Source organism: Monodelphis domestica, chromosome 1 (assembly GCF_027887165.1).
Source record: "Monodelphis domestica isolate mMonDom1 chromosome 1, mMonDom1.pri, whole genome shotgun sequence".
NCBI lineage: Eukaryota > Metazoa > Chordata > Mammalia > Didelphimorphia > Didelphidae > Monodelphis > Monodelphis domestica.
In genome coordinates, this window is record NC_077227.1 from 636147726 (window position 1) to 636159893 (window position 12168).

General features: G+C 31.4%; 1 protein-coding gene across 1 annotated transcript in view; it reads right to left on the reverse strand.

Annotated features, from left to right (window-relative positions):
• The window catches only part of ACTR2 (actin related protein 2), a 51971-nt gene that overhangs the window by 27963 nt on the left and 11840 nt on the right, over window positions 1-12168 (reverse strand). Inside the window, exons 2-4 of the mRNA XM_007476739.3 lie at window positions 10206-10316; window positions 4320-4535; window positions 2032-2104 (exon numbers count right to left, since the gene is read on the reverse strand). Of these exons, the coding sequence (XP_007476801.1) occupies window positions 2032-2104; window positions 4320-4535; window positions 10206-10316 (400 nt within the window). The remainder of the gene's footprint in view (window positions 1-2031; window positions 2105-4319; window positions 4536-10205; window positions 10317-12168) is intronic.

Below are 12168 nucleotides of genomic sequence, written 5' to 3' on the forward strand. Positions count from 1 at the left end.
ATTAAGCTCATTATTCAGACAGTTAAGTTACTTTCTGGATCCAAATTCTATCATCTTACATACTTGCTATTCCTCCTCCAGTTGTCATTTACAAAGCTCATAAGCACTGACAATTTTATCTTCATTTAATTTCTATTTCTGAAAAATTCTTAATTTCAACAGCCAAAATGAAAAATTGATTTTAATAGAGCAATTGAAGTATAATACAATGTCATTTACAAATAGATCGTGTTAAAATAATCATTAGCTTAAGCAAAATTTGCTACATCTTTCAATCGTGTATGATTATTGATTTATTCTGACAAATGCATATGCAACACCTTGTTAAGAAAACTTTAGTATCTTGTTCAAATACTTGATTTTAAACAACAACCCACAAATAGTAACTGCCATGAAATCTTAAATTCTCTATACCTTAAAGTCAACTGTGTGTGACTGAAAAGATATGTTCTGATGTAGGATACAAATTGTGAGAAAGTCTATTTGTTCATTTCTCAAACCATTACTTATGCATTCTTGTGTAAATTATTCTCACAAAAATCTGCCTACAATCCCAAATCATGGGGAAGTCTTCCTAAAATAGAGCCAACATCATTTAAGAGTTAAGTCTAACTATCCAGATAGGAAAACCTGAATATATGAATATCTATTGTCAAGACTATAATATGGAGTTTGAAAAACAATCTCGAAGAGGACCATTAATACACCTATCTTGACCATTAATACACCTATCTTGGACAGATTCTGTTCACAGATGATATGGGTCAAGAACTGAAGAGCAATTTGAATTCTGAGAAACTGTGTAGTTCCTATTATTAACCTTAAATTTCTCTTTGAAACAAAAATCTATTTAAAAAAATAATATTCTTTGGTGGTGATATATAGCTATAAACTATCAAAGTCCCTAGAACTAAAATTACAGATCACTCAAAAAGCTACATCTTTATCACTTGTTAAAGAGCCTAGCAAGAGTAAACACTTAATAAACGCATTCGCACTCATTCATTCTTGGTCACAAGGTTAATGAAGTATATTAACAACCATTTATTACACAAAAGAATTTAGGTTGAGACATCAGAGGGATGTATGCTGGATAGCCTGTATGTTCCTTTAGTAGTTACATGTTAACAAATTTAAAAGGGTTTATGGAAAGATGTGTATTCCCATGGATTTAAAGTGGCTCAGGATAGGAAATTGTAGATGACATTCAAATTAATTAATGACACTCAAGCACTCATTGACTTATCACTACAATACAGTTTTTTTATTCTGAAGGAAAAAATTTCAACATACACTTGCTTAAATCCTCTAAAACAAATATTTATGTGCACAGCAGCAAACAAAACAGCTTTAAAATTCTACTATATTTAATTGTGACTAGTTGATGACAGTGGCTATAATAAAATTTTTATTTTAAAAATTAGTTTCATGTATGTAAATAACCCAAGAAGACAACCCTTAGAAGTGTTTACTGCACAAAACACAAAGAGCAGAAATAATAGGGTAGTTACAGTCCATAATTCTAATCAGTACTGTATGCTCAAAATACATCTCTAAAGATTAAATACCTACTAAAAACTATTTCAATTTTTCTTTTCAATCCACTATAAAATTACCATCTATGATCATCCAAACCTTTGCTGTACCTACAATTCTTCTTGTACCACCTGTCAGGGTAAGAAATTCTGTATGTCTATTGCCTAAAATATCATAATTTTAGGATAAATGTAAAGGATGTATATTACCAGTCTAAAAAAAAAGCATTCCTTTGGTTCATCAGTATTTAATAAATACTTTCAAAATTATCTAAACTAGACCTTTTATTGTTTAATTAAACATAATTTTAAGAATTCAAATTCCATTGTACAGGTTTTCCCAAATTATTTCAAAGATTTAAATTTTATAGCATTAGAAAAACATTTACAGTATACACAGGAAACAATGTAGTTAAAGAATAAAGTGTTTTTCTTGAATTAGCCAACATAGTTGAATGATTGAGAAATAGTTTGCTGATAGTTAAATTCCACCTACCTTGAGCATACAAAGTAAGAACAGCCTGGATAGCTACATACACACCAGAAAACTGGTAAGTCTCAAACATGACCTAAAAGAAATTAAAAGCATCCATGACTACAAGAAGGCCCTTGGAAGGTTTATCAACCCTCATTATTTATTTACTGAATAGTTCCCTCCTAATAAAAACTCAAGTCTTTGTTCAAAGTCCTTGCCTTTACAATACTAATCAATGTGTGCCTTCACTACTTAAGTAGTCATCCCCCTTTTATGCTAATAGTTTTATGAAGATCACTGAATCATATCGCCAACTTAAAAGAATACTATAAATGAAAGATTCTGAGCATTTCAGTTATTAGCAATTATAATGGAAAAAAAAATACATAAAACCAAGACTGCTTTACTGGTGCTTTGTGGGAGAAATAAATCTTAATTCAAATTGTAGAATACCAGAGAAGGATATCACTTTGTATGATGAGGATAAGACAAATATATATCTATATAGAAATATATTTAGATATAGATATATAATGACCTACTAAGAGTGGGCATTAGAACTTGTTTACTATGGAGCAATCCAGTTAGGTTAGGGCTCTGCTCACCTGTTTGAACAGCAAGCCAATTTGGGCAGTCAATGAGAAATGCACTGATATGAACAGGTGAATTTCCTCATACCTTGCTGGATCAGGGTTGTGGCTCCTTAGTCATAGAGAACTTGTGACATTTAGAAGCCTCAAATCTAATCCAACTGGGAATATTACTCATGGTTTTTTATTATCTACAAAATTATTCCTAGTGAAAAAAGTTGAGAAAATTCCATACTTGACATTTTTTTAAAAATGTGAAGCAGTTTATGAAATTTAAGACTTATTGACACCAAATATATTAAAGCAGTTGCATTAATGACACACTTCAACAAGCATTCTACTCTATCATTCACTTTTTAAGAAAAAGTGAGCTATGACTTGCTATCCAGAAAGTATTCAGGCTCTTACACTGAGTCATCACCAATTTCTAGGAGGAGGAGGAGGAGGAGGAGTAAGATCACTAAAAGTTTTGGTAGTAGTAAAAATACCATTTATAAGCCTCAGTCTCCTTATCTATAAAAGGAAACTACTAATATCACTTACATCTCACAAGGCTGGGAAGGCAGTTTGCGAAACTCAAAATGAGTTTATTATCATTATTATTGTTACTAACAGGACAATTTTCTGGATGAGAGGTTTAAAATCAAACCGTAACCAGTTATAGATAAATGTATACTCAAATACCCAGAATCAAAATATGAAAATTGTAAATCCAATGGAGAACATGAAATAATCTGTAAGCTTTGCTAGGTGGGGACCATGCTTTAATTATATCTATCTAGTCTCGTACCTATAATACAGTGCTTTGTGCGCACCAAGTGCTAAATAGTGGTTAAATGTAACTATACTCCAATATATAAACTCCAACTTTTTCTTTACCCTAAATGATAGCTACCTGCCAGAAAATATTATCTCCCTATTCAAGACCTTTTGAAAGAATATTAGTTTGCAATTCTGTGAACCTTCAAAAAGGGAAGTATAACTATGTTTAAATTAATTTAAGATGGCATCAACATAGGCTATAAATACAAAAAGAAAAAATGGTGAAAAAGCAAAAAATTGAACATCTTAAAGAGCTAGCCAAAAGTTTAAAAGCAAGTATACTTTTATTTTAAAATGATTACATTAAAGAAAAAGTTTCATCTGTACTCAAAGACAAATTCACATTCTACATTCAGCTAAATATTGCTAACATACAACCTAACAAATATTCTACCACATACTCTGACTCAAAATTAGAAGGCCTAGACTGAGCATATGAACTTAGCCAAGAGTTTCTGAGGTGCAATTGAACTATTGATCTACTTATAAAAGGAAAGGATTGAACTAGATTCTCTTTCAAGTCTACTTTAGTTCAAAATCTACCATTAAGGCTCTATGTTAAAAGGCTGTAGATATGAGACTAATCAACCATACTACTGATGACTAAGATTCTTTATTCTTTTCCCCTTTGGCTACTTCTTACCTTTTTTGGAAAGTCATTCTCATCTAAAGTTTGGGCAAGAAGATAATGCTTATGAGACTTCTACATATTAACTATTTTTAAAAGTATAGAAGATACTAAAGCTATTGTTATTTTTAACATTTTATCTTACCATTAGTAACAAATGATTACAGATATTTTTTAAATTCTGAAATTGTCACAGAAATATGTATATTTTTGTGTATATATAAATAAATAAATATATATATATATATAAAATTTAATCTTAAATTTACCTCCACAATCTTCTCCCTGTTTTTTGTTGGGTTCATAGGAGGTTCCGTGAGCAAGATTTTACAATTTCTAGTATCTATGTTAAGTTTTTCTGGTCCAAATGTATAGTCCCACAGATGTTTCATATCATCCCAGTTTCGAACTATGCCATTTTCCATAGGATAGTTAACTTCTAACATTGATCGCAATTCACTTGCCTCATCACCAACCATTAGATCCTAAAAATCACAATAGGAACATGTTAAACTATTCAAACATTATATATAAGAGCTTCAGAAAATCACACTTCTGCTATTTTTTAAGAAACTTACGTGAATAAGGCAATCCCTGATTTATTGCAGTATTTTCATTTAAATATACTTTGTTTTCAGTTCAACTCTAGATTTTCAAAAACACTTTGGAAAGTTTCATTTTTGAATGGCAGATTTCATTGTATATTGTGTTTTAAAACAATAAATTGATCTTACCTTCTGTTCTTATAATTCCAAAAGAAAGGGTTATTATCATAAATAAATCCTATATTTTGTTATACTGAAGTTCTGTGTGGTTTCATCTGTTGCTTTTGATCTAATATTTAAGTAATAAAGTGTGTGATGGGTTAAATAATATACAGCAAGGTAAAAGGGGAGAAGAGAAGCTGATAGAAAAATGTTCAATGCATACAGCATATTGTGCATACTGTGCTTGTTACTAAAATGGTAATGAGTATTTGAAGGGTACAGAACAGATAAGTCAAAAAGGGAGACCACAATTTTTACATCAGCATTATATCCATGGCAATTTATGTTTTCCAAAGGTATCATAAAAATATCAAATTTCATTAACATGCCCTATATCTGTATGCCAACCCCCAAATTGGCACTATAATCTAGAATCAAAAGTTTACAGATAACTTTCCAAATGAGTGTTAAGGGAATTAAAATCTTAAAGAGAAAAAGCCCCAATTCTTTCAGTAAGTATTTCCAGTATGAACAATAACAATGTAAACCTCAAAAGCATTTCAGAAAAACATGTCACACACAAAACTTATTACCCATATACTCTGCCTCCAATTATACCAGACTTAATATTATCCAACTATAAAATATTACAATTTGGGGGGGGGGGGAATTACAGAAATTAAACTTTTTTTTCCAGTGGTTAATGATAAGTCAGCAATCTCAACAAAATATAAGGAATCAGTAACATTCTCTTTTTTAAAGTGTCCATCTCTAAAATACACTTTAAGGAAGAAAAGAACACATTCAGTCTTAAGACAAGGGAGAATCCCATTTAAAAAAACAATTAACAAGAAAAAGCTGAAAAGGAATTCAAACACACTTATCAGGATGCAATAAAGTTACAGTGCTCACCTTATTTATGATTGGCCCTTTCCAAAACTGAAGTACTATAAGTGCTTTGATTCTTTTTAAACATTTTAATACTTCAGTATCACTCATAAAAGATAAAAAACCAAGAATTAATAAGCACTTGAATCCTTAAGGTATTCAATATTCCTATGGAAATTTAACATTAATTTGAACACATTTTTTACTCATTACCCAGTATTTTATACATTTCAAATGTCTTACTTAAGGCTATTAGGAGAAATGTAAACAAAACAACAAACTTCTCAGGAAGCCTAGGTTCAAATTTTGGTTCTAACACTGGGAGTCATGGGGCAAGTCACTTGACCTCTGTAATCATTCATTTCATCAGCTGTAAAATGGGAATAACACTGGAAATTCCTATTCTATAAGACTTATTTTAAAAAAGCACTCCGTTAATCTCAAAATACTATATAAAGCATGAACTTTTAGTTTTATTATTATTCCATAAAATAATTAAATATTTAACACTTCATTAAGCTAACTATATCACAAACTAAATTTCATTCATTTTAGGAAGTCTGTCCCAAAGTAATGGTGCAGATTCTCAGAACCAAGTCATTATCTTAATTTAAACATATTTAAGATTAACTGAAAGACATTTTTGATTGAACAAAATTATCTTTACTATTCTTTTTTTAAACCCATACCTTCCGTCTTGAAGTCAATACTGTGTATTGGCTCCGAGGCAGAAGAGTGGTAAGGGCTAGGCAATGGGGGTTAAGTGACTTGCCCAGGATCACACAGCTGGGAAGTGTCTGAGGTCAAATTTGAACCTAGGACCTCCTGTCTCTAGGCCTGGCTCTCAATCAGAAGCTACCCAGCTGCCCCCAAATTATCTTTACTATTCTTCAGCATGTAGGAAAATTTGGAAAGGAAGGAAAAATGCAATAAAAATGTAAATGTATGTAAGTAAATTACACATATATAGTAAATTATGTGTGTTAGTCATAATTATCTTTCTATGAAGTTTATCTGTGACAGATTTCAGTAACAAGAAATGGTCTTTCCCTCAACTTTTAAAATCTACTGAAAAATAATGCATATTGCCTTCAGACCTTAGAAACAAGGTAGGAATTATTAGGTCAGGTCTTAGGCTTTACTACTCTCTTGGCAGCAGTAGTCTTCACTGGGCACTCAAGCCTAAACATCACCTGTTGTCTGAAAAGAATTAGAAATTATGGTAAATATCTGAAATGCCTTTTTAAAAAGATGTTAATACATACAGCAAGCAGCAAAAATTGTATTTTACACAAACAGCAGAATTCCAATTAACAATAAGAATAATTCTAAAATGAGCTACTAAATTAAAGTCAATATTTGAAACAATCTCAATTTTGTAGCACTAAATTTTAAAAAATTTGAATATTGTTATACTTTCACACTACTCTTCCACCAAAACATTAATAACATTTGACCTGATCTTAATCTCTACCTTTTTAGATCTTTAAAACCAAATTTCATCACTTATTTTGGCTAAATCTAGGCATCCCCCCATCTTTCTTAAACTATTTGATATTTAATAGGAAACTAACATGATAAAGCATGAATACCTATTTACATCTTCATACAACCATCATTTTTAATTTTCAAGTGGAGGGAGAAAAGTTACATTTTATAAGTCCTTAAGATGTTTTAAAGTCCTTAAAAATATTCAAAGATACAATTAGCAAATAAAAATTTTAAAGAAACCATCTTAAATCTCATGGAAAATAACAGAAGGATAGAATTAATCTTCTAGGGACAAAGCTGTGGGATTCACATGAAAAGGTTACTGTAAAACTACATTTATTTGGAAAAAAGAAATAACCACTATTGAAACTCTTTACGTGCATCCTCTTTTTCTTAGTTATACTCTTGTGGTTCTATAAGATTATTCCTCACTAATAATAATAATAAAAGAAACAGATCAGTCAGTATCTCTTCCTTCCTTTCCCTCCACTATATTTCACTTGCATATTGAAATTTTACTAATACTCTGCAAATAGTGCAGAGTAGGATGAAATATATAGGCTATGATTAAAATGTTTAATTGAACAAAATTAAACTTATTTACAATATGAAAACTCTGCTAATCCTTTCTACTATGTAACACTTAATCCTGTATAGAATCACTAGAATTCTAACATAATGCACACCATATTCCATTTTAACTATTAAATTTTTCTACATGGTAGACAAAAAGAAAGTCAAAGCTATGTTAGTGATTAGAAAGTTTGGTCCTTGGTACATGTCCCATTCAGAAAAAAGCATAAGACTTAAATTAGTTGCTACTAAACTGAAGCAATGAAGGAAAAAAAGTTAAAAAAAAAGAATGAATATTAAAAAAAGTATGGAAATATCCCCCCACCCCCAATACTAAGGGACACAAAATAACAGCTACTGGTCCCATAAAGCAAAAGTGGAAAACAAACAGAGCATGGTATAACCTCACTTACCATCTTGTTATTCTACTTCAACAGGTCAAGAAAGGTGAAGAGAGAGAAGGTAGAAGTAAGAGTCAGAAAGGCCTAAATAAAATCCTCACTAAAAATTTTAAACACACAAGCAAGAGAGACAAATTAAGTAGAAGTCAGATGCAGTATTGCTATGATTTTATTGAATTAATAAAATCAAGGGCCAATTTAACACGGTCAGTATCATCAACCCTAAAAAGGACTAGTTATTCAGGCACCTTATTTTAAATGGATTTGCTATTAATGACTTAAATTTCCAGTTTATTTTTGTAGTTAATAACCATGTTAGCTAAAATGAATGAAACAGAAAAGTATCCACCAAACATAGGAATTTCAGATTCCAAGCATCCTTCCAAATTCATTAATTAATTTTAATAACATCTGATTTTCTAAAAGTTTTTTTTTTAAAAGGAAACAAAGATTCACTCTACATAGATAGTTCAAGGTTATATTTCTGATTCTTGCACAGAAGTATGGATTAGCTACGTACATCTCTTTTGCCCCGCTTCCCCAACCTAAATTATATAATATTATAGTTTCAAGATCTGAATTGAATAGATTGAACCAATGGAGACAGAGTAGGCAAGCTTTATGAGGGAAAATCCCCTTTTTGCTAATCGTTTTGCATTTATAGCAAAAGTCATTGAGAGAAGGAAGACAGAGTCCATGACTACTCCATGGCTTTAAATGTAAAATGAAATATTTCCTAGAATGAGGGCATGCATGTATAAATATATAAATTTACTTGAGGATAACTATACAACCCAAACTGTTTAAATATGCTAATACTATTTTAATCTGCCTATAAAGTAAAAATGGTACTTTATTTCCAATTAGGCCTATCATTGAATAAATAGGATAATATTAATTTCAGTTTAAAAAAGAATGCAGTCATATTTTATCACAATCAATAAATGCTTAACTTATGTGACTTTGATAATGTTCAAATTGAAATTTCAAGGTGGAATTCAGTCAGAATCAAAGAAAAAGGTGCTTAGAAAATAAGGCATCATAATCATAGAAAGCTAGAGTTGAAAGGAACTTTATCTAGAAACTATCATATCCATTTCTTGTCTCAAACAACTTATTTTCAGTTTTTAAATCCTTTTCCACTGCCTATTGTTACAGGTTTCTCTGGTGATTTTTGTTCTTGTTTTTAATATGGAGAAGCAAAGTCTAGAATACTTAAAGGTCTTAGAAATTAGTTTATATGTATTTTACAATTTAAAAAACACCTAAATATCACTACATTTATTGAACTAGTAAATAAATTAGCAAGAAAACAAATGCCTACTACATGAAACTGAACTTTACTGTAGTCCCTCCATCTCCAAAGACTCACTTGCATCCTGATCTCTAGTTCAAGTGACTTGTGTTTTACTAGGAACCAGAAGTCTTACAAAAAGGTTACATAAATAAAACTTTCAACACTGGCTCATTCATGGACAACTCTCTATTATTGCTCCTGAACTCTAAGAGTCATAACATTCTCCATTACCTGATTCCTATCTCCACTCCAAGAGTACGCTAAATAATACACCAGAGAACCTTTCGGCAAAAGCCAAATGGAAGACAACCAGAGCTTCCTCCTAAGGCAGAGTATTAAGAGGTTGGTGGTGTTTGCTGAGCAGAAGAACATATAATATTTACATGGCATCCAAAGTTTCCACAGCTATACTGTGAAAAAGCACAGGATCAGGCCACAAAGCATTAAAAGAAAATGTACAAGTTTCCAAAGAAGTATTTACATAACAGCAGTTGCCCTATAAAATAGAAAGATAGAAAAAAGATCTTTTGAATTTTAAAGAACAAAGCATTCTAAAAATCATTGTATTATGCAGTTGGGATTAAAATCCCCAGTAGAATATTAAGTATTATATACAGAACCTAATGAGTATTTTATTCCAAATAGATACTGTACAGTCACACAAAGTAAACAAAATTAGATTTAAACTAGCATTAATGTTTCACTTTTCTGATCACTATGTATTGTTTAACAAATACTCTTATTTCAAGTAACAAATCAGGAATTTCATTCCTGACTTACTTATAAATGAAATATTACCTTGATTTCAATGTTTCCCACTTTGGTGGTTGATCTGATAATAGGTCTTCCAACCAAAGCTGGAAAGATGTGTTCTGGAAAATTAGAACCTGCATATCCACACTTGACAAACTGAAAAAGAAAAAAAAATATGTTAACACAAGATATTTACCATTCACTAAATTCTTTTTAGAATACCAGCACTACCTTGCCTTTGTACTATGTTTTTTTAAAGTACTTTTACACATATTACTTTATTTGACTATAGAATGCCACCTTTTAAGAGTGAAACACTTCTAAAAAATTAACAACAGAACAGAATAGAAGCTTTCATTGTAATCCTGACTCTTGTACTGCTGGCAAAGTATTCATGTTCATACTGTGAGTCATTTTTTATCATTTATTGTTTGAATCTAGCTTTTCTGGCTAAGAAATTGTGATATATATCACACACATGCATGCACACACACACACACACACACACACACTCACAACACTTCAAACTGCCTTTCTTTTGCAGACTACCTACCCCATATGTGAGACCAATCAAGTAAATGTCTTTCTTCCCTTTTCTGAATTCCATATGACAATCTCACAAAGACTTGAGGAGGGAGTTATCCCTTCTTTCCAGCTCTCTTTCGCTCTACTGAATGCCCTAATAAAATTTATTTCTAAAACAAATTCATATTTTGGGGGTTGTTCTCAAGAACAATACATTTTATTGACAGAAAAAACAACAAGTCTCAGGGCATTATGAATTAGTTACTTTGCATACTTCCACATATGAACCAGTACATAAATACCACTGAATGCCTTAACAAAATATTTAAATATCCTAGTTAACATAGATATTTAAATTTTCACAAAAGTATTGCTCAAATGCCTCATCATCTATTGAATCATGGGTTCTCAGGAACAAAACACCTTCTGGAAACTTCTACCAAGCTAGAAAAATTTCTCCTATGATCGATCCTATTGATAGATTGGGTCTGTTGTCGGTTGTTCTAGTCTTCTTCTAAAGTACTGACTCATCATCTATCCAGTGACTACTTTGTGCTAAGCATTGTGCTAGCTTGCTGGCAATAAAAAAAAAATAATTCCTACTCAAAAGGAATTTTATTTTCTAGAGAAGAAAAATAATATATGATATAAATATAAGCAGCTAAAATATAAAGTCAATAAATACAAATATACATTAAGAGAAATACAAGATAATTTGGAAGGAAGGACACTAGCAGTTAGGAAGATGAGGAAAGGTTTCATGTAAGCATGATTCCTAAGAGGTCTCTGTGAAGCAGAGGTTAAGGCAAAAAGTGGGAGAGGGAGTAACCTTTTTTGTGTTGATGTTATGGACCCTTTTGGCAGTCTGATCAAACTTATGGGCCCTTTCTCAGAATGTTTTTAAGTGCATTAAAACACACAGGATTACAATGGAGATAAGTTATACTGAAAATTATCAAAATATTTTAAAAACATGTTCACAAACCCTTTATTTAGAAAGATAGGCTGAGACCAGGTTTTAGGGTGTTAAAAGCTAAACAGAGGAATTTATATTTGGTCCTAGGGACAACTGGAAGCCACAGGAGTCAATTAGGCAGGAAAGGAAACTCATGTAGAATGGACTAAAGTGGTGAGACATATGAAGGAAGAATATTAAGAGGCAGTGACAAGGATCTTAGAATGGTAGAGCGAATGGTAAATATGGAAAAATCTGGCAACTGACTAGATGTGTAAGATGAGAGAGAATGAGGAATCCACAATAACAATCATGGTAATGAACCAGGGAAACTGGAAGGATAATGGTGTCTTTGACAGAATACAGAAATTCTGAAGGGAAAACAATCCTGAGCATACTGTATTTAAAATGTCTCTGGGCATCTTGACTAAAATGTCCTATAGCGGCAGTTGGTGAAGCAAGTGTTGGTTGTCCCAAAAGACAGTGTAGTTTTATGTTGTAATAACTAGAACCTGTGAGTCTTCTGCC